At 37.9% G+C, this 27440-nt stretch overlaps 1 protein-coding gene across 2 annotated transcripts in view; it reads right to left on the bottom strand.

The window, feature by feature from the left end:
• The window catches only part of arap2 (ArfGAP with RhoGAP domain, ankyrin repeat and PH domain 2), a 106600-nt gene extending 79714 nt beyond the window's left edge, over positions 1-26886 (bottom strand). Inside the window, exons 1-2 of one of the 2 annotated variants that reach the window (XM_084108155.1) lie at positions 26473-26886; positions 856-1645 (exon numbers count right to left, since the gene is read on the bottom strand). In XM_084108155.1, coding sequence (XP_083964281.1) covers positions 856-1577 — 722 coding nt within the window. In that variant the 5' untranslated portion in view covers positions 1578-1645; positions 26473-26886. Of the gene's footprint in view, positions 1-855; positions 1646-8133; positions 8236-26472 lie in introns of those variants that run through there. The other variant, XM_084108156.1, reaches the window with a different exon arrangement.
• Positions 26887-27440: the final 554 nt, after the last annotated feature.

Raw genomic sequence — 27440 nt, 5'->3', positions numbered from 1 at the left:
TATCTGACTGAATGGATATTAAAAAAAAAACATTTTACAGTCCCTTTCTGTGACACTCAAATGAGGACTCCACCGTATTCCCATGCGGATACGGATCCTTAGGGAGTAGTAGTAGTAAAGTGTTTCTTCAACTATGGTCGCTTTTGGTCTTGTAAACTCAAAACACTTTAATTTGTCTACCAGCAATGTCCAGCAGTTTATATACCTGTGATAAATGAGTTCTGTCATTTCTGTTAATTATTTCTGGAAATCATGAACCAATAGCATTAGTGAAAATGCTGATGATGCTGAAATGCTGAAACATAATTCCTTGATTGTTTGTGTACCAACAGTATTATGCATCATTTTCCCACCCCAAAATGCGTCAGACATTCAGTTTCATTGTAAGTAAGATACTAATGACACATGCTGGCGTTCACAAAGTCGCTGTTTCACCGAGTACCACTAGTTTTGCCAAACAAGTGCAGGTTCTGCAGCAACCAAAACAGCAAAAATAATAAATCATAATAGTTTTAGAAGGCCGAAATCATTGACTAAAACAGGTATGTTTAATTTGCGTTTTTTTGATGCCATGATTTGTCATTGTTTATTTTCATGCAGACAACATGCATGCTTTCCCAAAAACAATTTTCCAGTAATTACAGAAACTTTAATTTCGGTTTTGGTGGTTCAGCTAACTGGAAACCTTTGGTAAAAAGTTTGGTAACAATTATTTCAAATTCGAGTCCCTGCTCATGGTTCTTTGATGACCCCAACCTCTTTCTTTCCCACTTTGTTTCCTGTGTGCTCTCCAGCTATACTATCTAAAAAACATCAAAAATATATATTACATAATTCATTTGTATATTTACTCACCAGTCATAAGGAGGTTTGAAGGGATGTTCAGGGATCTCTGGTACAGGCCTGTGTCGTAGCTTAAAGGAGCGGGTGGACCTCGGCTCCGAGTGTACCCCAATGAAGGGGCACTCCTCATATATTTCATTTTCAACCATTTCTCCCTGAAACCATACAGAAGCTCCTTCTGAAGGAAAGTCATCATTCTCATCTGGATTACGGTCTTCTGAAAAGTTCTCCAGTGATTCACTGCTGCCATGCTCAGAAGCTGAGCTAGAGCTGGAGGAAACAGCATGACATGTTACACTAGCAACTGTTTGAAAACCAATGGCCATCCGCTCTGAGTCAGCAATAGTCCTTGCAGAAACAGTTTGGCTAGTCATTTGGATGTTACTGCCCTGGGGATGCTGACAAGATGTTCCTCTCTGCCTATCCTTGGGAAACACTTGTCTAGGCCTTGGGATCGGCTTTCTCCTCACTGGTACTTTCGCATAACTATTATTTCCATCTGCTTCCACCATCAGGGTCTCCAGGCTGCTTAAGATCCTCCGCCGGTGTCCTGTGGGAATATGGTCCATCTCTAGAAGCTCCTCCTCAGTTAGGCTCCTGAGGTCCTTAAGGCAATGGTAGCCACCCTGGGCAAAGCTGGAGGCATATTGGGGCAGGTGCAGACTGGTCAGCCACACAGTAATCTCCTGGTCAGGCTCCATAGTAGATGAGACACAGGGGTCTTCAGTGGTCATGAAATCTACCGTATGGCATTGGTTGACAAGGTTACTCTGAGACAAGTTGAAAGATGTGGGAACACACCCTAGGAAAAATAAAATTGTGTTTAGGGGTGGGCCATATGGCAAAAAAGATCCATGATCTCATCAATTCTTTTTCAAAAGATTAACAGACCATTTAGGTAAAAGTAGGGGTGGGGGATACGACCAAAATCTTATTTCACTTTATTTCATTTTATCATCTTTGTTATTAAAATGACGAACAAAGATTAAAAAAGGCAAATAATAGGACAAATACAACATTAAATACAAATTAAATAAACAGTGCTTTAATATTTTTTAGCCACAGTAAGTGTATTTAACAGTATTTACCATTCAAGTAAGAAATTGTATTAAAATCATTTAAAAATAAAGCATATAGACTTCACTGTATGAATAAAATATCCACTAATTCTTTTTAAAGCTACAGAAGATATTCAAATCAAGAGCAATGAGTGATTTACCTTTTTTGTATTTTGTTGTTTGATTAGGCTAACATTAATGACACAGACAGCAGCAGGTAAATTAGGCTGTTGTCACTTTAAGACCGAATGCACGGATCTAATATACCTACACGCATCCAAACTGTTTCCATTTACTTAAGATATAAACAACTGTATTTATATGTAAACCTTGTGTGTATTTTACAGTTCAAGCACAATAAGACATAAAAGAGAACTTAGTTTGGTACTCATGAGCCGTGTGACAGGCTTTTAACGTGCATGTGCTTCGGGCGTGAGCGGTAAGAAAAGTTTATGTCCGAACAGCGTGCAGAAAAAAGAAAAAAGAAAACACTTAAAAGGCTTAAAACACGTGCAAATAATAAACTTTCATTATGGTGAAAAACTGCAATGGGCACGTAACCCTACCGCTGCACTGCTAAACATGATGTGAATGTGCGTGACGTTGAACAATATGCTGGGATGGGGGCGCCAGAACTGCAACTGACAGAATGCACTGTAGCACGATAATACAATCTCTCTTCAAAGGCAGATCATGGAGACATTTTAATTGTTCACAATTTAAAATCATAATAATCGCACACCCCTACGTCGTTATGAATAATTTTCTTTGCGTTAATGGGGTCATGACATCAATTATATTTTCTTTAAAAGTATACTATAGGGGGCTTTCGCACCGGGTAGTTCCAGGAACTTTGTTCTAGGAACTAGCCACCAAGAACTAATGGTTCCCCTAAGAATGTTTTCCTGGTTGCATTTGCACCGCCAGTAGGAACTCTGAAGTGACATAAGCCACGCTTGTTGTTGTGACCTTTATTTTGACGGCGCTGAGAACGCCAGCCAGTGCCACACAGTGCTTGCATTCTCCGTTTTCTCTAGTTTACGATCTGTCTTACAGTCCTGTCTAATACGTTATTAATAGAACTGTTATACATTTAAAGTAGACAGTAATGAAAAGTTATTAGCGTATGCAGTGTGGTTGATGTCCAGTGTTGCTAGCTGAGCAGAAATACATAATCATGTTTGGCTTGGTCCCCTCAAAGTTGCGTTGGATTTTCTCCTCAGCATAAAGGTTAAGAGGCCCATCTATCACTGTTTCTGGAGTAAATATATAGGCTATAATCTGTGTGTTTACACAACCTTTTTAAGAATGATGGGTGCTGGCTTTTCGCTTGTGTTCGGCCAATCAGCGTACACTAACATCACGGATATCATTTATCACAAGCTCGAGTGTTCTCTTTTTGCTAGCAGACTCTCTGTGTTGTTCTGTTGACTGTTCAGCGTTATGTTTTTTGTTTTTTTTTGTTTTTAATTGGTGACTGTACATTTTAGCATTGTATAGCAACCTCATCCGTCATTACGTCAACGCATCATACAAAGCTGCGCGTTCCAAGGCACTTCAGTGGGCCTTTAAAAGCAAGCAAAATAACCATTAGATCTATCTGCGATACTACACTACTCTTTTTCTAAGGATCAGTGCTTCTGCAGTGATGAAACCGTTCTGAAAGATACAGATGATTCAGATGATTTATTGCTTTTTTGGAGAGCCGTCAAAAATAATCAATTCTACTTTCCAACAGTGTGTTTCTGTATTGACTTGGGAAAATGTTTGCAATGATTCATAAATTATACAATACAACCTTTTAGGACAAACATCGAAAATACTCAAGGTTTTGATGTTTACATTCAAGTGAAGCAACAAGACAAATTAATCTTGCAAGAAAGGTCTCTATATATTTATAACCACTATCTATATCTCATTCCCGTCCCGTCTTTTTATTTTTATTTTATGACTTTTCAAAAACAGATTCTTTATAAAGTTTTATTCTTCAGAGAAAATTTAAACATGGCCATGTCATCTTTCTTAAATCAACACTAAAGGCCAGTTCACCAAGACAAATGTTTGGTGTGAAAATTTGATGCAATAAACATTTTAATTTGAATAAACAGCAGTTGTGTCTGTTCAGATCGACAAATGTAACTTTTTTTTTTTTTTACAGAGAGACATTCTAATCTCTTTTCCATCGCACTGTGAATAAAACTGGCCAACCAATAAGAGTTGCACTTTTGGTCATGTATCCGGATATGCTGCTGTTACATAAAACTGTTATAATTTGGTGGTGCACACAAACAGATTATTTTGCTAAGCAAGAGTAAAGAGCAGAAGAAAAATCTGGACATGTCTTTCTTTCTCTGTACGGTTGTATTTGGTGTTCTCTGATAAACAGCATAGTGAATTAAAAAAAAAATAATAGCCTTTTGAAAACATGTAAATGCTGATTGACTGTGTGACATTTAAATGTGTAACATACAAATGACTTTTGAACAACAATATCTTTATTGTTCTATATCAAACAACAATTATGAAGCAAATCAAATACTGAGAATAAGAACATGAATAAAAAACTTCAAAATCTATGCCTAGTTCTGTCATGAAACTCTAGATGGAGCAGGCTGATGGGTCCTTAATGAAAGCTGATGATGATAATTACATGTTTATTCATGTTCTTATCTACTTGGCACAAGCTGATTGGTTCATGTCAAATCTGCAGCCAATGAGCTTGCTGCTCAACTTTTAAATGGCTGGTTACCATTGACTTGAGAAGTTTGCAGCGCGCTTTCAGAGTTTGTCTAAAACCCTCCATCTTCCCAAGCTCCACCTGTATAGATCTGCATTGGTTATTGATATATGATATTTGTGCAGCAGCAGTATGTTATGGAAGCCCGTTTCCGCCACGTTGAGTAAAAAAAAAAAAGATTCTTTAAGTCATAATAATGAGAAACTTTCTCATAATAATGACTTAACATCTCGTAATAATGAAAAACTTTCTCGAAATAATGACAACATCTCGTAATAATGAGAAACTTTCTCGTAATAATGACTTAACATCTCGTAATAATGAGAAACTTTCTCGTAATAATGACTTAACATCTCGTAATAATGAGAAACTTTCTCGTAATAATGACTTATTTTCTTGCACTTCTACGCATGCGCAAAGCAGCGGAGCAGAAGGTGACACTAGCGACATCCGCTGGTCAAAGCTGTGTAAATGCATCACAGCAAACATGGCACGCTCTGCAAAACAGTCGTTTTCATTAAAGTCAGTTTGATCTACTAAGTGCAATCTGTAGTATCATTAAATAACATCATCAGTAGGCCTATATCTTCCATACTTTTCCATGCGCACGATAAGGTATGAAAGTGGAATGCAGAAGCAGGACGGTTACCATGGTAACGAAGGACGCCTGCTTGTGCACACCGATGGAAATTGTTACATGAATTTACAAAACTATCAGATTAAAGTTGGAATATTACATTTATTCGTCAAGTTTAAGTGTAACACATATGTGTGTTAATATAACACTGTTAATATAACACGTATTTTGCAGATGCTTCTAGGATATTTGATGTGCAGGTTCACCTGGAAGATATCAATAGGCCTACAGAAATCACCTTTAAGATGTTTATGACTTTGGGGACATTTAAACATAAGTGGGCAGTGGAATGGGGGAAAACGCAAGGTCGAGGCGTGTTTTTAAAAGCTGAACTTCTTTTCAATGAGCGCCGCGTTTTTAGAACGCCGTGTCATGCGCGAGACGCTGCAGAAGAGCGAGCGCAACGTCCGTCTAGTGCGCGTATGCCTAGAAAAGCAATGAAAAAGCGCGTTCTGTATGAACGGACCCTTACACAGATTTCCAGATGAAGTGTTCTTAAACAGATTTGGAAAGGTGTGCTGTCTTATCATTCCTCCATCTATTTGAAATCCATGGATCACCCTTGTGTTGCTGCTTGTTTATACACAAAAATACAAATGAATATTACAAATGAATAAAATAATATCTAGTATGGAAGCCTGTCTCATATACTGATCATTTATCATTAATGTTATTCACTGCAGAGCGTGCCATTTGCTGTGATGCATTTACACGGCTTTGACCAGGGGATGTCACTAGTGTGGCACGCCCTTCTGCTCCGCTGCTTTGCGCATGCGTAGAGGTGCGAGAAAATAAGTCATTATTACGAGAAAGTTTCTCATTATTGTGAGATGTTAAGTCATTATTATGAGAAAGTTTCTCATTATTACGAGATGTTAAGTCATTATTACGAGAAAGTTTCTCATAAAGAATCTTTATTTTTTTACTCAATGTGGCGGAAACGGGCTTCCATAGTATGTCCTACATGCTCACGGCAGTGTATCAGTGTATGTACTGGCAGTAACAAGTTCCTGTTCTCTGCAGCAGCTTTAATCTACAACAACAGCAATAATCAGCATCACTAAAATTAAACAGCAGCAATACAGCAGCAGCGTAGCCAATCTATTCTGCCAAGACCAAATGCATTAACACTTTCATATCCATTACCATGCTAAAAATCTTCAGAGAGTTGTTATGATAGAAATAGGGTATATCAGCATCTTGATAAACAAACAGCATATTATACTTTGGTTTAGTATTGTTAATGTTAATATATTAACAGTTACCAGTTGATGAAAACAATACGTCATCCTCAAATCTTATTGGTTACACAATCAGCTTGTGTAACTAACTATCATGTTACAGAAGTCACTCTCAAATTGTTCTGTACTTGCTACAGCAGACAGAAGTAGATCCGATACTGTGTAAGATAACCAGCCGTCCAATATTTCCACTTCTGCCATGGTATATATAGTTTTGTATAAACAGAGTATACATGTATGAAGACTGACGGGAACACAAAGGCATGATAAATGACTAGCTGTCCACTGAGTTCTGTTCACTCTCAAAATTCGGTTTTCACTCCTGTAAATTCCAGGTAGTCCCTTTGGTGATTTAAAGTGACTGTAATTTTCTTTCATAACTAAATTATGCACAAGATAACTGTGTTTAACAAGACTGACAATCATATTTCACTGCAGTGAATGTACACATTTTGACTGTGTGAGCTATGTTTTGGTTTTTAGCTGTTTTCCCTGAAAATGAATTAGCAAAAAATCCTTTTCTTTTTTTTAGCTGCTCACATATTACACCATCTTGCTCTTTCTAGAGAAGTATTATATTGTTGTATGGAAGTATAGTATTGGAGACATGTTGACAAAAGTTTGTAATGAACCTGAAGGTTAGTTTCTCCATAAGCACTCAAACTGATGCAACAGTGTCAAGAGTTGCCTTAAAAAATACAAATAAAAGTGTCAAAAAACACCCACATGACATTATATTTAACACCAACATTAAAATGAAAAAATTAATTATATTATGCATAATGAAAATAAAACCTATTCAAGGATTAATAAGATATTTTGCATAATAACATTATTTCCATGACAACTCCCCTGTGTAATTAAATTCCCCTGTGAAACTCTAAGCAGCATTTCTTCCATACTAAAATTCAATTAATGTTTTCACAAGCATCAGAAACAATTCTTTCAGCCACTGCAGAGATGTTTAAACAGATTGAGTAACGGTAATCAGTGATGTGAATATTAGTTCCACAGCATTTAAAGAGCTCTTTCAGTACGTTCTTTCAGAACTCTGCTTCTCCTTTTCTCCACATCACTTCTTTTTTTTAAATAACCACTACAAGTATTTTAAACAAGTCTTTCTTTTTTTTTTAAACAAAGTGTTTCTATCTTGAAAAAGACATAAAAATTACTTTATAATTATTTATTTTTGTCAATGCTGAAATATAACTGAACCTCAGAGTACAGTCTGTTCTTTAACAATGTATTGCACTGTTGACCTGGATTAAAAAAAAAAAAAAAAAAAAACAGTAGTATATATTATATATTAAAACTTAAAAACTGAGGTTTTTGCCTCCTTTCAGAACACCTATATACAGTGCCATGCGAAAGCATTCAAACCCCTTCATTTATTTTTAACATTTTATGTTAAACTACTTTAAATTACTCTTTTTTTCACATCAATCTACTCTCCATACACTATAATGACAAAGCAAAAAACAGATCTGTTACAACTTTGCAAATTTATTAAAAGGGAAAAACTGAAGTAAGTAGGCATTGCATAAGTATTCAAACCCTTAAAGGTGCTATAAGCGATCTCATGCGTTTTTTAGGCCAAAACTTTTTTTTTTCACATACCGCAAACATCTCCTCACTATCCGCTAGCTGCCTGTCCCCTGAACACACTGTAAAAAAACACGGTCTCTGCAGACAGCCCAGGCTCCACAAACTGCAGCAAAAACAAACTGAGCAACAAACAGAGCGACCCGCAGCACGAAACATAACAAACTGTTCCAGCCAATAACCGACAAGAATGATGTGGGGGTGGGGTTCGGGGGGTTAGTGCGCGGATGAGGAGAAGGGAGGGTCTAGCTAGCCTCCGTTTTGTTTGATAATAATTCAAACATCAACAAGAGGTTACGACAACCGAGATCGCTTATAGCACCTTTAACTCAGTGCTTAGTTAAAGCACCTCTACAGCCTAAAGTGTTTTTTGGGTATGATGTGACAAGTTTTGCACATCTGAGAATATACAGACAGTATTGTTTCTCAGTCTGAGAGAGCCTTTAGGTGCTTTTTTGAAAATTCCATGTGGGTTTTCATGTGTCTTCACTGGCTACGAAATGAAATTGAAATGATCATGACTCATGAGCTAAATTTCAAGTGGGTATGAATACTTATGCAATGTAATTCAGTACGTACGTATGTACGTACGTACGTACATACGTACATACGCACATACATACAAATATATATATATATATATATATATATATATATATATATATATATATATATATATATATATATATATATACATACAGTGAGGAAAATAAGTATTTGAACACCCTGCTATTTTGCAAGTTCTCCCACTTGGAAATCATGGAGGGGTCTGAAATTGTCATCGTAGGTGCATGTGAGAGACATAATCAAAAAAAAAAAAATCCAGAAATCACAATATATGATTTTTTAACTATTTATTTGTATGATACAGCTGAAAATAAGTATTTGAACACCTGTCTATCAGCTAGAATTCTGACCCTCAAAGACTTGTTAGTCTGCCTTTAAAATGTCCACCTCCACTCCATTTATTATCCTAAATTAGATGCACCTGTTTGAGGTCGTTAGCTGCATAAAGACACCTGTCCACCCCATACAATCAGTAAGAATCCAACTACTAACATGGCCAAGACCAAAGAGCTGTCCAAAGACACTAGAGACAAAATTGTACACCTCCACAAGGCTGGAAAGGGCGACGGGGAAATTGCCAAGCAGCTTGGTGAAAAAAGGTCCACTGTTGGAGCAATCATTAGAAAATGGAAGAAGCTAAACATGACTGTCAATCTCCCTCGGACTGGGGCTCCATGCAAGATCTCACCTCATGGGGTCTCAATGATCCTAAGAAAGGTGAGAAATCAGCCCAGAACTACACGGGAGGAGCTGGTCAATGACCTGAAAAGAGCTGGGACCACCGTTTCCAAGGTTACTGTTGGTAATACACTAAGACGTCATGGTTTGAAATCATGCATGGCACGGAAGGTTCCCCTGCTTAAACCAGCACATGTCAAGGCCCGTCTTAAGTTTGCCAATGACCATTTGGATGATCCAGAGGAGTCATGGGAGAAAGTCATGTGGTCAGATGAGACCAAAATAGAACTTTTTGGTCATAATTCCACTAAACGTGTTTGGAGGAAGAAGAATGATGAGTACCATCCCAAGAACACCAACCCTACTGTGAAGCATGGGGGTGCATCATGCTTTGGGGGTGTTTTTCTGCACATGGGACAGGGCGACTACACTGTATTAAGGAGAGAATGACCGGGGCCATGTATTGCGAGATTTTGGGGAACAACCTCCTTCCCTCAGTTAGAGCATTGAAGATGGGTCGAGGCTGGGTCTTCCAACATGACAATGACTCGAAGCACACAGCCAGGATAACCAAGGAGTGGCTCTGTAAGAAGCATATCAAGGTTCTGGCGTGGTCTAGCCAGTCTCCAGACCTAAACCCAATAGAGAATCTTTGGAGGGAGCTCAAACTCTGTGTTTCTCAGCGACAGCCCAGAAACCTGACTGATCTAGAGAAGATCTGTGTGGAGGAGTGGGCCAAAATCCCTCCTGCAGTGTGTGCAAACCTGGTGAAAAACTACAGGAAACGTTTGACCTCTGTAATTGCAAACAAAGGCTACTGTACCAAATATTAACATTGATTTTCTCAGGTGTTCAAATACTTATTTGCAGCTGTATCATACAAATAAATAGTTAAAAAAATCATACATTGTGATTTCTGGATTTTTTTTTTTTTTTGATTATGTCTCTCACAGTGGACATGCACCTACGATGACAATTTCAGACCCCTCCATGATTTCTAAGTGGGAGAACTTGCAAAATAGCAGGGTGTTCAAATACTTATTTTCCTCACTGTATATATATATATATATATATACATATACATACACACACACACACTCACCTAAAGGATTATTAGGAACATCTGTTCAATTTCTCATTAATGCAATTATCTAATCAACCAATCACATGGCAGTTGCTTCAATGCATTTAGGGGTGTGGTCCTGGTCAAGACAATCTCCTGAACTCCAAACTGAATGTCAGAATGGGAAAGAAAGGTGATTTAAGCAATTTTGAGCGTGGCATGGTTGTTGGTGCCAAACGGGCCGGTCTGAGTATTTCACAATCTGCTCAGTTACTGGGATTTTCACGCACAACCATTTCTAGGGTTTACAAAGAATGGTGTGAAAAGGGAAAAACATCCAGTATGCGGCAGTCCTGTGGGCGAAAATGCCTTGTTGATGCTAGAGGTCAGAGGAGAATGGGCCGACTGATTCAAGCTGATAGAAGAGCAACTTTGACTGAAATAACCACTCGTTACAACCGAGGTATGCAGCAAAGCATTTGTGAAGCCACAACACGCACAACCTTGAGGCGGATGGGCTACAACAGCAGAAGACCCCACCGGGTACCACTCATCTCCACTACAAATAGGAAAAAGAGGCTACAATTTGCACGAGCTCACCAAAATTGGACAGTTGAAGACTGGAAAAATGTTGCCTGGTCTGATGAGTCTCGATTTCTGTTGAGACATTCAGATGGTAGAGTCAGAATTTGGCGTAAACAGAATGAGAACATGGATCCATCATGCCTTGTTACCACTGTGCAGGCTGGTGGTGGTGGTGTAATGGTGTGGGGGATGTTTTCTTGGCACACTTTAGGCCCCTTAGTGCCAATTGGGCATCGTTTAAATGCCACGGCCTACCTGAGCATTGTTTCTGACCATGTCCATCCCTTTATGACCACCATGTACCCATCCTCTGATGGCTACTTCCAGCAGGATAATGCACCATGTCACAAAGCTCGAATCATTTCAAATTGGTTTCTTGAACATGACAATGAGTTCACTGTACTAAAATGGCCCCCACAGTCACCAGATCTCAACCCAATAGAGCATCTTTGGGATGTGGTGGAACGGGAGCTTCGTGCCCTGGATGTGCATCCCACAAATCTCCATCAACTGCAAGATGCTATCCTATCAATATGGGCCAACATTTCTAAAGAATGCTTTCAGCACCTTGTTGAATCAATGCCACGTAGAATTAAGGCAGTTCTGAAGGCGAAAGGGGGTCAAACACAGTATTAGTATGGTGTTCCTAATAATCCTTTAGGTGAGTGTGTGTATGTATATATATATATATATACACACACACACTAGGGGTGACCCCAAATAGTCGAAGATTCGATGCTTCGATTGGAGGAGCCTGATTCGACTACCGATCTCATGGTCGAATCTTTGCAGAGGTGTTATGAAACGAGGATCATGCCACTTTGGCTATATGAGGGCGCTCAATGTCTGACTTCACGTAGAACTACCGGTTTTCTGTCAATATGTTAATATTCAGCCTATTATGATAATGCTGTATATAAAAATGTGCAAAGAAATAAGCTTTTAATAAATATTTTTTAACGTGCGTAAATAAATCCAAACACCCCGCGTCCGCGTGACAGATTTAAGTTTCACTTTCAATCCGTAACCGACAGAGGAGCGTCTTGGCGGCAAGGATTTAAATCTTTAAAATAACAATGTCTGGGATAAGAAAATATTAAGTGTGGATGTACACCGTCAGAAAGGATATTCTCCAAGACTGGATTTAGCATCAGGAAAACCATGATCGCACTTCTGCCGGCCAACGTTAACAAGTTTCACGTTAGAATGTATTTTATCCGCGCGCACAATTTGAAAAGACTCCAACGGACACAGACAGAGTGAAAGATTGGATTTGTTCTCTCGATCAGGTAGGGTACAAGTGATTTAAAAACTTTTTAGCCGGTTCTAATTTGATTTTTGGATGCTGTGAGTGTGAACATTTTTAGCTAAAAAGACTGCCACTCCAGTTTAGCATTTATTGTTGTTTCTGCAGTTAAAAAGACAAAGTTGAAAATTGGCTAGCCTACTATCGTTATTTTAATAATTTCTTTATTTTTATTTTATTTATTGATCTGTCAGGGTTATCTAATCTAACTATTTGTGGCTTGTGTTTTGAATATATGTTCCCCTGCACTTTAGGCATTTTGCACACATTTGCTCATCTTGTGACTTGATTCTGATTTATTTCGTTTTGTATTTTTATTTATTAGAAAGGTATATTCTGTTCTAATTTAATTTAGTAAATTAATTGTTTATTTTTCGGTTTATCGATGTTGTGGTGTATAGAGCCGATTTAATTTGATTTGTATGTGAAATGCAAATCCTGTCTGTGGCCTTTCTGGAGTTATTTATGTTATTTCTTAGTTTTATTGATCCAAAATGTTTTTATACATTTTCTTCTATATCTTTGTGTGATTTTTCTGTACATCGCGGCTTTGAAATGTTAAAATTTAATTTATTTATATAGCACATTTCATACACAATGGTAATTTAAAGTGCTTTACAGGAAAAAGGGCTTGCAGCATTTACTGTGAACAGAGCCACTCTGAGACACGAATCATGAGCTCCTTGCGTGAACAGTGTGCTTTATTCTGAAATCCACCGCAACCTATTTTATTAGATCGCAGCTTTTGCCGTGTGATAGGCGCACTAAGCTATATTGTGATTTTGTTTTCTGTTTGATTGACAAATAATTTGCAAAAACAATGGTACAAAACACAGTGTTAGTGATCTTTTAGGTTCATTTTAAAACTGTTGTGGAACAGATTAAACTATGAGGGGTCATATTAAAATCAGAAATAGTAATTTGATATAGAGTGCAAAAGAGCAGACCAATTAGTCAATTTAAAAAGGCTAGCCTATTATTCACCTGAATGTGATTGAAGTCTTTGACGCAGACAGTGTTTTAATCTTTGGTTTGCATAAATTACATACAAAAGTATAGCCATTACTAGTAGATTCATGTGGAATATCAACCCACTCCTGTACGTCTTTTACACAATCATCAGACGACCTCTTCTCAGTGAACTATAAATCCACAAGATGCGTGAAATAAAAACAGATGGCAGTAATAGTTTGTACTCTATTAAGACGGCGCTGCGCTGCTTCAATGCACTGCAGGCTTGTCAAAACGAAAAATGGAATGTAGCTTTTAACAAAATGTACAAAACAAAATTGTAATTAGCTACTCCCCAATACTACCCATTGCAACATAAGCAATCAATATACTGTTAAAACTGTTCCATGTCAAGTCCAGTCAAGTCAAGTCAAGTTTATTTATATAGTGCTTTTCACAATACAGATTGTATCAAAGCAGCTTCACAGTATTAAATTAAAATAATACATCAATGCTTGTTTCTAGTGGAAAACGTCCACGTTTGGTAATGCTGATCAATAGTATTGTTGATTGATTAATTAAATTAAATATCCCCAAATATCTCCAACTGAGCAAGCCAAAGGCAACAGTGGCAAGGAACCGAAAAACTCCATCAGGTGACCTAATGGAGAAAAAAAAAACTTGGGAGAACCCAGGCTCAGTCGGGGGCCAGTTCTCCTCTGGCGTTTATGAACTAGAGGTCGGATTTAACTGTAAGATTAAAAGTATTATATGAATGCCTGGCTGAAGAGATGCGTCTTTAATCTAGTTTTAAACTGGGAGAGCGAGTCTGAGCAACGAACAGTATCAGGAAGACTATTCCAGAGTTTTGGAGCTAAATGTGAAAATGCTCTCCCTCCTTTGGTGGATCTGGATATCCTAGGTATGACCAAAAGCCTCGAATTTAGTGATCTTAAAGAGCGCGATGGATTATAGGGCGATAGAAGATCCGTTAAATAGACTGGAGCTAAGCCATTTAGGGCTTTATAAGTCAGTAGCAATACCTTGTAATTAATACGGAACTTTATAGGTAACCAATGTAGTGATGATAAAATTGGTGTTATATGATCATATTTTCTTGATCTAGTAAGAACTCTAGCGGCGGCATTTTGGACCAACTGTAGCTTGTTTAATGAGGATGCAGGACAACCGGCTAATAAAGCATTACAGTAATCTAGTCTCGAGGTCATGAATGCATGAACTAATTTTTCTGCATCAGAAACTGATAGCATGTTACGTAGCTTAGCAATGTTTCTAAGGTAGAAAAAGGCTGTTCTTGTAACATATGAAATATGATTTTCAAAAGACAGGTTGCAGTCTAGTATAACACCCAGGTCTTTTACTGTAGAGGATAAAGTAACAGGACATCCTACTATGTTAAAGTTGTAGTGTGAGAGGTTTTGTGGGCGGTTTTTTGAACCGATGATTAGTACCTCTGTCTTGTCTGGATTTAATAAAAGAAAATTGCGCATCATCCAATCTTTTATATCTTTAACACACTCTGTCAATTTGGATAATTTAGCGTTTTCATCTGGCCGTGATGAAATATGGATTTGAGTGTCATCAGCATAACAATGGAAACTAATTCCATGTTTCCTTATAGGGCTGCACAATTAATCGAATTTCTAATCGCGATTACGATTATGGATGCCACGATTACGTAATCGTTCAAAGCCATGATTACAAAAAAAAAAAAATCCACTCTGCGTGCATTTAGAGCATGTTATGAGAGGCAAATCACAACTACTTCAGAAAACCCAGCACAATAGGAAGGAACTACCAGGCAGCGACGTATGTGTACGCTGAAATAAAAAGTCTTTCACCTCAGAAAAACGGACGTTCCTGTCATGTCAGCCGTTATAGGCTACTGTGTTCGTAGCGCACACTCTTCAATTGCACGTGCAAATGCGGCGGCGCGCGCTATGTGTATAAAGTGCAAAGGAAACTACGAGCATGCAACGTTGTTACGTTGTAAATTGGTAAGTCACTAAAGTAAAATACCAATAAATCACGTTACTGGTACGTCGTGTGTTAGCTGAGAAGGATTTGCATGCAGGGCTGATTTTCATTCTATTCACCAGGAGCAGTTTCCATGTTTCATTAACAGTTCTTGTTAGTATTGTGTATCACCATGGTAACTGTCGTTTTAATATTAACCCACTGATCTATATAATGACATTCTATATAGATCAGTGTATTAACCCCAAAATGCCACTTTATTTTCACTTTGTGTTATATTTTATATTTTAAATGACTTTGGTGGCTCATACCAACATTGTATTAACAAAAGCTAGTTTGGGACTGATATTTAATAGCTTTAGCATAAGCCTAATGTTTATTTCTTAGTAGTCTTTACTATTAGTCATATTCTTACAATTTATGTGTATGTTAAGTAAAGGGGGACAGTGTGTGTGTTCACAATTTTTAAGTAAACATGTATATATATATATTCTATATATATTCAATGTAAATTGTGATAATCGAAATTAATAATCGCAATTACAATTTCAAGGGAATAATCGACAATTATGATTTTTGTCATAATCGTGCAGCCCTATTTCCTTATAATATTTCCAAGTGGCAGCATATATTGAGAATAACAGAGGGCCTAACACAGATCCCTGCGGCACTCCATAGTTTACTGGAGTTATGATAGATTTTTCTCCATTTAAATAGACAAAATGGTAGCGGTCAGATAAGTATGATCTGAACCAACTTAATGCTTGTCCTTGAACACCAGTATAATTTTGTAGTCGATCTAAGAGTATTGTGTGATCTATAGTATCGAACGCAGCAGTTAGATCGAGTAAAACTAGTATTGAGATGCAGCCTTGGTCAGATGCTAAAAGTAAATCATTTGTAATTTTAACGAGCGCAGTTTCAGTGCTATGATGCGGCCTGAATCCAGACTGAAACTTTTCATAGATGTCATTTTCTTGCAAGAAAGAGCCCAGTTGAGCGGAACTTTTTCTAGTATTTTAGACATAAAAGGAAGATTTGAAATGGGTCTATAATTTGCTAGATTATGCGGGTCTAATTGTGGTTTCTTAATGAGAGGTTTTATAACTGCCAGTTTAAATGTTCTTGGAACATGACCTAAAGATAAAGATGAGTTAATAATATTGAGGAGAGGCTCTTCCACTATAGGTAACACTTCTTTCAGTAGTTTAGTTGGCATAGGATCTAATAAACATGTTGTTGTTTTAGATGAAGTGATACGTTTATTTAACTCTTTTTGTTCTATAGTTGTAAAGCACTGTAATTGTTCTTGCGTCGTGATAATTGAGGCTGAATTATAAGGCGCGATTGAGGATTGAATGTTTACAATTGTGGTTCTGATGTTTTCTATTTTCTCAGTGAAGAACTTCATGAAATCATTACTACTAAACTGTAATGGAATATTTTGTTCAGGTGACATCTGTTTATTTGTTAGTCTAGCCACGGTGGTAAATAAAAACCTAGGATTGTTTTGGTTGTTTTCTATTAGTTTGCAGAGGTGCTCAGCCCTGGCCGCTTTTAGGGCCTTTTTATAACGTGACATACTGTCTTTCCATGCGATTCTAACGACCTCTAAATTAGTTTGTTTCCATTTACACTCTAAATTACAGGTTTCTAGTTCTAGTACTAGTTCATCTGTTTGTTTGGGTTCACTGAGCAGCTGAGACAGATCAGATAAGCAATTTGAAAAATTATCTATGGTGGATGGAAGGATTGTTCTGCCTGGTCGATAACACGGCGCAGCATGATATGTTACAGGAGTACGTAATATGCAAGTTACCATGTAATGGTCAGTGACATCATCACTTTGTGGAATGATATCTTTATCGGTTGGATCGGTTCCATGTGATATAATTAAATCGAGTGTATGATTAAAACGATGAGTTGGTCCGGTAACGTTTTGCTTGACCCCAAAGGAGTTTAATAAATCTGTAAACGCAGCCCCTAACGCATCATTTGTATTATCTACGTGTATGTTAAAATCTCCAACAATTAATGCTTTATCGACATTGACTAATAGGTCTGAGAGAAAATCTGCAAACTCTTTTAGGAAATCAGCGTAAGGCCCAGGCGGTCTATATATGGTAGCCAAGGCTAGAGATAATAGGGAAGTTTTTCTAACATCTAAGAGCGTAACATTTAGTACAAGTACTTCAAACGAAATAAACTTATAACCCGTTTTCTGAGTAACATTGAGAATATCTCTATAGATTGTTGCAACACCGCCGCCACGACCACGACCACGACGACGATCAGATGGGGCTCATGCTTATAGGAGTATCCTGCTGGGTTAGACTCATTTAGACCGAAATAATCATTTGGTTTAAGCCAGGTTTCAATAAGGCATCAAAGCTATTATCTGTGACTATTTCATTTACAATAACTGCCTTAGGTGTGAGTGATCTAATGTTTAGAAGACCTAGCTTTAGAAATTGTTTTTGTTTACTAATAGCAACATTTTCTGTTTTAATAACAATTAGATTTTTCCTAGATCCTGCAGTAGATTTATTATTTGATCTCACTAAACGAGGAATAGACACAGTTTCTATGCAATGTTCTACACTAGTATTTATATCAGTTAAATTGGTGCAGCAGAGACTATGATTTGGACTTTTGGTTACTAGTCAAAAGGTATTTAACATTTTGGAGATGTTATCCGACAGAAGATCCGCTCCGAATCTGCTTGGGTGTAAGCCATCAGCACGGAAAAGCCTAGGACGCTCCCAAAACAGATTCCAATTATTTACAAAGAGCAGTTTCTGCTCATTGCACCATGACATTAACCATTCATTTAGCACGAATAACCTACTAAACTTTTCATGTCCTAGTCGGTACGTGGGAAGCGGTCCTGACACTATGATCGTTGTTTCAGGCGATGTGCTGCGTACCGTATCGATCAGATTCCTGAAGTCTTTCTTCAGAACCTCCGTCTGGCGCAGCCTGATGTTGTTCACTCCCGCGTGCAGGACCACAGTACCGACGCGCTCGTCACCGTTCAGAATCTCGGGAACGCGAGCAGCAGGAAAGCAGTGACTGTGCACCTTGCTTTTACCTAACGTAGCGTGTACGTGCCGAACGATGGAATCGCCGATGATCACAGCATCGCGTTCTGTTTCGCGAAGAGGGGAGAAGTGGTTTTGGGTAGATATCTCGAAAACCGGGAGATATCCACCGAAAACCTTCTTGGTCTAGACCTGACTCGCGTCTTCCGCTGCGGAACCATCCAGGCTTCGTGGTGGCGTGTTGGAGCCGGAGTGAACGAGACCATGGCTGATCGCGACCTCGGCGCACAGGACCGATGTTGAGAAACGTACGGAGTAGACGAGGTCGGAGTTAGCAGGTTAGTAACGTTAATCACTGATTTGTGTGCATCGGCGCGTGATGTTTCAAGAGCTAAACGCCGGTCTATCAGCTCGGCTTGTCTCACTAAAAGGTCGTGGATCTGTTTCTCAACAGCTTCCAGCTCAGACTGCAGTGCGTGAAGCTCAAATGTGTCCTCACCTGCACCAAAAGGTAGACTACTTACATCTGATATATTCACCATTTTAACAGATGGACAGTAAGTTAGCAACGACGCTACCAGTGATGCTATCAATATTAATACTAATTTATGACTGAAGTCTTGGATATAATCCGTCTTTTTCGTGGTACGGGTGTAGAGTAGACGCACAATAGGCGAAAAAATGTTTGTTTGTAAGCGAGTGTGGAGAAGACGCGTTCAGCCGTGAGTAATAGGAGTAGCTAACCTATAAGAGTTTCCGGCGTTGGATCACTAATAGGCTTGAGACGCGTCTGCTCAACAGTCCGCGTTGTAACTATGAGGTTTGAGCAGCAGTACTTCTCAGTGAGGAAAAGTAGAAAATGTACGTTGTAAGTGAGTTTAAAGAGAAAAATCAAGAGTTATAAATCAAATCGATGGAGCTCCAAAGACAACAACGCGTTCAGACGCGACTGTGTATGAATTTCAGATAAATTAACTGTTTATTATATCTTTAATGAAGTAGGAGTGATCCCTGAAGTTTCTGAAGTGCAGAGGGAATATTATTTAAAAGTTTCTGTTTCAGGTATGGTACTGTATATTTAATGATGGTACTGTTAAATTATTTTTCTTAGTATGGGTGTGACGGTTAGTATACAACCGTGAGACCAACGGTTATAGTTGAACACTGTCATTAGAACTCTATAACCGCCAAAACCGTGTTATTAAAATATTTTTTACAAACATTTTTTATCATAGAGAATGTTTAAATACTAATTAAAAACAATTGTTTACAGTCTGTGTTATTAATGGTCTACGTCGTTTCCAACTGTATTTGATTCTTTGCCAAGTACCCCCTGACCAACCGCCAATCATTTGAGATAGAAATAAAAGCTATGACTATGATATATTGATGTGCCATCATTATGAGATTTATTAAACAAATGAAAAACATTTGCAATAATAAACATTAGCCATAAACATTTGCAATAATAAACAACGTATCATTACCGATAACTGATCGTGCAGTTTAATTACCCCTTGACTGGACCCAAACATGTTTGATAAAAGAAACATATACAGTGTGTATATATATATGATGTGTATTACATTTTAGCTCAAAAACAAATAAAAGATAGGATCATAAGATGTCCAATATATCGGGAGACATGGTTTTTACCACTTAATGAAGTTTTGTTTTGTAAATCGTCAGACATGATTTTTACCACTTCATTAAGTTTTGCTTTGTAGAAACCCTTTCTTTAAAGCGAATTTCGTTTTGTACAAATTGTATCTTAATTTTAATAAATGTTTCATAAAACCAATTGCATGCATTTAATAAATTAAAAGCAAATATAGCAGACAATATAATAACTGTGACATTGAGGCGCCGCGTTCACTTGCATTGCATTGTTAAAAGCCTTTCTTTAAAGCGAATTTCGTTTTGTACAAATTGTATATTCATTTTAATAAATGTTTCATCAACCAATTGCATGCATTTAATAAATATATATATATTTAAAAGCAAATATAGCAGACAATATAATAACCGTGACATGGAGGCGCCGGCGCGCCACGTTCACTTGCATTGCGAACTAGAGCGCATCTCATCGTAAATGAATGCAACTCAGCGTAGGCCTATGCCTCATACATTAGCAATAAATATCTTTGCTGCATCCTTTCTAGAACAGACAAGGGCTTTCTTGCGGCTCACATCAGCAGATCATTGCATCGTCCATAGACCGCAAAACAATCAGCGGATGGCAGGCGGGTGCGTCTTTGAAATTTGGTCAAAAAACGTTGGTGCAGATAATGAGTTTTGTGATGCAGTTGCGGATGAAATATTACCCCATCCGCGTATCTCTATCGATAACAATATTGAACACTACACAAATATTAATTTAATATTAAACATGCATTTACTCATCTCACTTGCACAAAATACAGATTCGGTATTCATCATCAAAATGAATAAAAACACTGACATGCAAACCTGCAATAATTAAAACGTTGAATAATACATCATTTATGTATTTAATCTCACTTTATAAACCAATGTCTTTGCTGTTGACCTTTGACACTGGCTGCTCGTCAGGGGAGGCAAGGGAGGTACAGCCTAGCCAAAAATTTTAGGTGAAAATCATTATTATAAATTTCCAGTTATTCATTTCATGTCTCAGAATGTGTATTTTTTCCGTAGCCGGAGACTTGTGCCTCCATTGATTAAAAAAAAAATATAGCCAATTACCAGAGTATTTCTGAAAAATCTGGAAAAACTCCATGTTTGTAGTCAACATTTCAAACTGGTTTTTACGCCAAACTGAGGGGAAAAAAACTGTCATTCTGTCAGTTCTGCCCACCTCCCAACCAAACGTGTACAGGTAAGAAAGCTGTTAGTTTACCATACACTCAAAAAGATGGTTCTTTACAAGTAGTAACAGTTCTATTTAGAACCATAGTGTCCTGAAGAACCCTTTAAATGCTGAAATGGTTCTTTGTGTTGGAGTTTAGGGTTCTTTACTCCCGCCTTTTGTTTTTTTCAAATCTGTAACTGTCAAAGCTATCTCATGACTGAATTTCTGGAGCTCAGCTATACAACTATACACAGACTGTCAACATTCTCTCAACAGGTAAATTATTTCTTTCTTAAAATGTCTATAAATTATAACTTAAAATTTTTTAACTGGTTTCCTACCAATCATGTCTTTTTCTCTTTTTAGTTTAACTGAACATGAAAGTGTGAGCAGCTCTGTTCAGTTAAGGATAGCCTACTCATCATCTCTTCTACAAATTACAGAGATATGGAATTTATGATCCATATTGTTTTTTTTTTATTATTATTATTACTTTATGCCAGAACATACCCAGTAAAAAAAAACAAAAAAAAACATTAAAGCTATCCCATGATCACTATTTATGTTATGTAATGTTATGTTTTGATATGTGGCGGCAGTTGTCCGTCGTCAGTGAGGGGCTGCCACCTTTACTTTATTTTGTATTTGTTTATTTTATGATTATTAAAGTGTGTTACACGTTTGCCGGTTCCCGTATCCTTCTTCCCACAACAACATTAATACATTAATGTATTCAGCGAATAACTGTTGTTAGAGCACTGTCATTTTTGCTACAATCTGCCGTCAATAAAAAATAAATGTACCAAATTTGTTGTCCTTATTTGGAATATAAAGGGCCTCAAAAAGAAAAGCAATCCAAAAAGTAATAAGATTAAGAATAAGAATCCATTACTGCAATACAGTAATTCATTGGATTAGGTTACTAAATATATTTTACAAAATACAACCAATCTGTCTACCAGCCAGGCTGCAAGGTATTGTTCACTAAACATAAAAACCTGCTTTTGTTCAAATTGGATTAAGCAAATCAGTTTTTTCAGATCTGAACTGGGTAACTGGCTAAATATCACTTCTTTGGCACAAACTAATGCTTTCACAATCTCTAAACCTGCACAGACATGCATTAGGGTTTTACCAGTTCAGACATGGGCACATACATTTCTTGAATGACACCGTAGCATAGCATCCTGCCAATGCAGCAATTCACTGGTTTCCACCCTGAAATGAGTTGCAGATCCATCCTGTTACAGTTGCAGACAGTATGGACAATTTTATATGCAAGTGATACACCGTTATTACAAGAAAAAGCTTCTAAACTTGTTTTTAAAATGAAGGAGAAAATGGCAGCAAGTAACTTGCATGACATGCTCTCATCTTGAAAACAATGGAGAAAAAAAAAAAACTATCCACGGTAAAAGAACATTAGAATCAGGCTACATTAAATACAGTTTAATTCGCAGTGAGGAAAACATGGTTTGTGTTCTGTGCAGTGAATTAATGTCTGATGAGAACTTGAATCTATCAAAACTCAATAGACATTTAAAAAACATTCAATCACAACTCAAATGTTATGAAAACTAAATGCTGAAAATAAACTTTTACAAAATAAATATTTGTCTTCAAAAAATCAAAAATCAAAAAAAAAAATCTGTAAAATGGCACATGCTCTGATTTATGCATTCACAAAATTAGAAATTTCTTCAGAAATGTTATTTTGCATATTGTTGGGCCTATGTGCTACCTTAGCCCCTTTCACACAGATATTCCGGAAAATACACGGATAAAGTGACCCGGGATTTGAGCCGGGTTCGTTTGATTTTGGTTCATTCACACTGCCAGTGATTTTCCGGAATCAGAGAGTGCGTTCACACACAACCCGTAAAAATCCCGTAAAGACAAGTGACATCGATGTGACTTGTAATGTCTCAGCAGCGTCTTAAGTTTGCTTATGAGCTGCGATTTCTCTCTCGAGAAACCACGTTTGTGCATTTTTTTCTCCGATTCGATCATAAACTTGCGGTGAACGATCCCGGCTTCAGCGTCATCACTACAACACGGCATTATTACGGCTTTTGTTCACACAGCGCGTGTTCCGGGACTGAACACGGCAATGTTACTAGGTCCCCAACCCGGCATCGATCCCGGCATCAATCCCGGGTCGTGTTTTTGAGTTCACACAGAAGGCGCTCTGGCAATTTGCCGGCAATTTCCCGGGTTCAAAGCACTGTGTGAAAGGGGCTATTGTTATATCAAAATAATACATTTCCTTCCTAGTTTGATTTTACAGGCAGTCTACTTTTGTATGACAAACAATTCTAGCGGTATTTGGTTACCACTTGATTGTACCATTTAAAAACTGGGTGCTGCAAACAAAACCAACAGAGACAACAAAAGGTATGTTTTTTGAAAGCTCAAAACCAAGAACACAAAATCGTTGAACATTATAACTTCATTCTACCAGTACAAACAGGTTCAATAAATTGCTCACCATTATGCGAGTAGAGAATATTAATCTGAATGCACTGTAACACCCAAAATGCTAAAAAACAAAAAAAAACAAAGGCGGTGACGGCGGCTAAACTGTCAGCTGGACTTTTCCTAAACACAGCCAAAAACAGGATTTATTTATGTAGTGAAATGTCCCTCTTTCACCTGCAAAAATGTTGCAATACTAGACTTTATAACAAGCACAAGCATGTAGGCCCGTGCCTAACTGCAAACCAAAGTGATTACAGTGAGAAGAATGTACACAAAGAATTTGCTTAAAGGAACAGTTCACCCAAAAATCTGTTATCAAAAATGCAGTCGTCGGATCGCTGTTCTTCATACACTGCACGACTGTTTGGGGAGCCATTTAGTTGCTGGTGTGTGCACATTACACGACGGAAGAGCAACAGGGGGGGTCACGCATTACACATCATTTCAATAGGAAGAATCGCAGACAATTCTGTCTGGTCAACAGACTACGTTTCACAACCAAACATACGCGAGAAGCAATACAGGAAATAATGTAAGTTCACACGTGAGAGAGGAATTCTCATGACTGGATTTCTTCCAGTTAAAACAATTGCCCGCAAAATGCTTGCAATCCAAGTTGTCTGTTCCAAAGAAAAAGAAAAAAATGAAGAATATGAAGAATATGAAGAAGAGAATGGTTGCTTGCAGAAGCCACACTTGCTGGTGTTTTGTTGCAGGTGTTTTGTTGCCCCAGCATTGGTAGGTTTAGGATTAGTTGTGGGGGAGGGGTTAGGATTAGGGGTGGGGTTAGGTTTAGGCAATGAGGTACTGACTTCAACGAGGGGGGGTAATAATTTGTGAGGGGGTCGAAACACAGGTCTATGACTCCTCCCCCGGAACTTTTCCTTGAGCTCTAATTTGGCTGTAGGTCGTCGCCGAAATAATTTCCAGGCCAAACAGATTTCACACTGCAGTACTCCAAATCAGACAGGTCCAGATTAGGGCGTTTTAACACCTGAAAGTCCGCACCAAGGTCCGAACCAAAGTTAAAACCATAATTTTGCAATTACGCGAGCGCACTAAAGAACTTTACATGACAAACTTACGTCCTGTCGTCATCTATGTGGCCTGCATCTTGACATTGATTGGTTTGTAAACGGATGTGCGTCTGACGTCAGCGTGTTGTCAATTTGGCGGGTAACTTTGACAAGAATGAATGAACAGACGCATATCGTTGCCACTATACTGTTATTATTACAGCATTAATAATATTATATATAATTATTAATATAATTAATAATGTTTATTAATAATAAAAAAATATAAATTTTATTAATAATAATAATAAAAAAAATCATTTAAAAAAAATTAATGCACCATGCATTAATAATAATGCATGGTGCTGCATTACTCCCTGCAGCACCAACTAATACTCGAGGCTAGTTCAAATTCGCAAATGAACATCCTCGTTGTGCGAACATTTTATCGTCGCCGGCAGGAAAGGACAAGAAGACTGCAAGCAATCCTGCGAGAACCACCGGAACTTCCTGTAAATGGTCTGAAACCAAACAGAAAATGCTTTCACACTAGAAACGAACCAAACCTTCGTTCAGTTTGATCCGGACCGAGACTCCCTCTTTTCATCGGACCAAATTTCGTCTGTTTGGTTCGGACCGTGGTCCGAGGGAGGTTTCACACCTGTAATTTTGATTTGGATCAAACTGAAAAGTCCAAAAATCCAGACCAAACAAGGCAGGTGTGAAAGGGCCCTAAATATCTCATGGGCATAGGCGACGCATCAGCGCTTCTCTCAGATTACGTCTTTGATAATACACACTACACGATTGTCACTCACATGAACGAGCACCAATTTGCCTCCAATTTCAGGCATTTGTCGGCGACTTCCTCAAAACTGTTGGCGAGTGAAAATTGGGGCTAAAATCATGCAGTGTGGTGTTGTGCCAAATTCCGACCCCCGCCAGATTATTACCCCAGATTATTGAGGGAGGTAATCATTTGGAAAGGAGTTCAAATTCAGCACATCACTGGCATTACTCACCCTCATGTCATTCCACAAACTTTTGTGAAACACAAAAAAAGGATGTTAGGCAGAATGATGTATCTATGAAAGTAAATGGGGACTGTGATTCTGCCAGACATCTCCTTTTCTGTTCCTCAGAAGAAACTCATACAGGTTTTGGAACATTATGAGAGTGAGTTAATGATGAAAGAAGTTCATTTTTAGTCAACTTTAAGAACGTGGGAACATTTTTGCCTTGCTTACTCTGTTGTCCCCAATTCTCTGTACACTGAGTCATGCATACCAGGAATTTCTCTCTCATAAAAATCCAACACTAAAGAGCAAAGTCCAGCTATTATGTTTTACAGCATAACTAAATATATCCATCTTGAAATACCATCACAACTTGATCAAATCTTCAGCATGACACATAAGAACTAGCATACAGCTGTCCATGATGTAAAAACACGTATACCTTCAGCTCAAACTTGGTTTAACAACATGCAAAAATATATTTCCGATAACAAGACAAATGTTATCAGTAATGTATAACGTGAGAACTTTGCACTAAGCTGGTGTATTGTGGGTGTTTCTTCAAGGCACTTTTTTAGTTTTGCTGGCTGGAGTGAGTGAGCGCAACATCAACAGGTTGAGGGAGTGTTTACACAACGAGTGAATGAGCAAAACACACTACAAAACAAAAGACTGTAACCTAGTTTATAAAGGCTAATAAGTTCATCAAACCAAACGGATATGTGACCATTTAAATGCAATTTTCATAACGCCATGAACGAAAGTGACGCGCTGAAAGCGAAATGTTGTTAGGGGAAATTAAGCAGGTCTTTTTTCGAAACATACCTCAAAAAGTGACCAGCCTCCTTGTTGTCAAACTGGCGCTGTAACTTTCTGACGAGAAGTTGTCATTATCTGCTTAGTTTGGACACTTTTGTCTTCATGCCGGAGTTTGTTTCTTCCCATCAAGCGGCCGTTCCGGATTTCGAGTCTAGGCGCGCGGGTCTCCACGCCTACCTGAGCCAGGCCACGCTGACGCGCCTCGTGCCCAACCAACCGCATCTGAATACTGCTGCACAACAGCAAATATGCGAGACACATGCCCACATCATCGGCTAGATTCAACTACAATTCAAATAACATGACAATAATAATAGTGTGGTAATTAAATCAGTTTCAAAGTGTCTCTTTCACGGTCACCGTCTCTCAGTCTTCTGCATGTTGCAGCTTGATGCGCCTCCAGCGACGGATTCTGCTGTCAGGTTAACCCAACAAACCACAGCCTATTATACCACAGCTGTTTGGTTAGATTATGTACATTTAGAAATCTAGTAGATTGCCCCTTTGCCAAGAAATATCTTTATGTTTTTTGCATTTAGTGTATGTGCTATGTGGGTGTTCACTTCAACTATGGACATTTTTTTTGTCTACTAATAACTACCTTTTCCGGTGTTAACAGCATAATGTGATTATGACAGTGGTGTAAATGACTACTGCATTTTAAACAAATTATCAGCATGCTTGGGAATTATGCACAAAATATTTTGTTCAAAAGTGTTAAATTAGAATGTTCTGTTTTGTTTTTTGTTCATCACACTGACACTGTTGACTTGGGTTTTTAAAAAAGTGCACATACTTTTGAAGGAAAAAAGACTATTAAAGGCAAACGTTGTTGGTTGTGATGGAAATAATTAAGTTGAGACAACTGTTGTAATTTTGACACACAAAAACGTTGACATAAATATTGAAATAGATTGTGCTTTTTGTCTTGTGTAGCTTTTAAAATACATAAAAGGCGACTGTTAAATAGAAAA

The sequence above is a fragment of the Abramis brama genome, assembly GCF_963993115.1.
Source record: "Abramis brama genome assembly, chromosome: 3".
NCBI classification, from domain to species: Eukaryota; Metazoa; Chordata; class Actinopteri; order Cypriniformes; family Leuciscidae; genus Abramis; species Abramis brama.
Note: the sequence above shows the minus strand (reverse complement) of the source record. Positions and strands in the feature narration are given on the sequence as shown.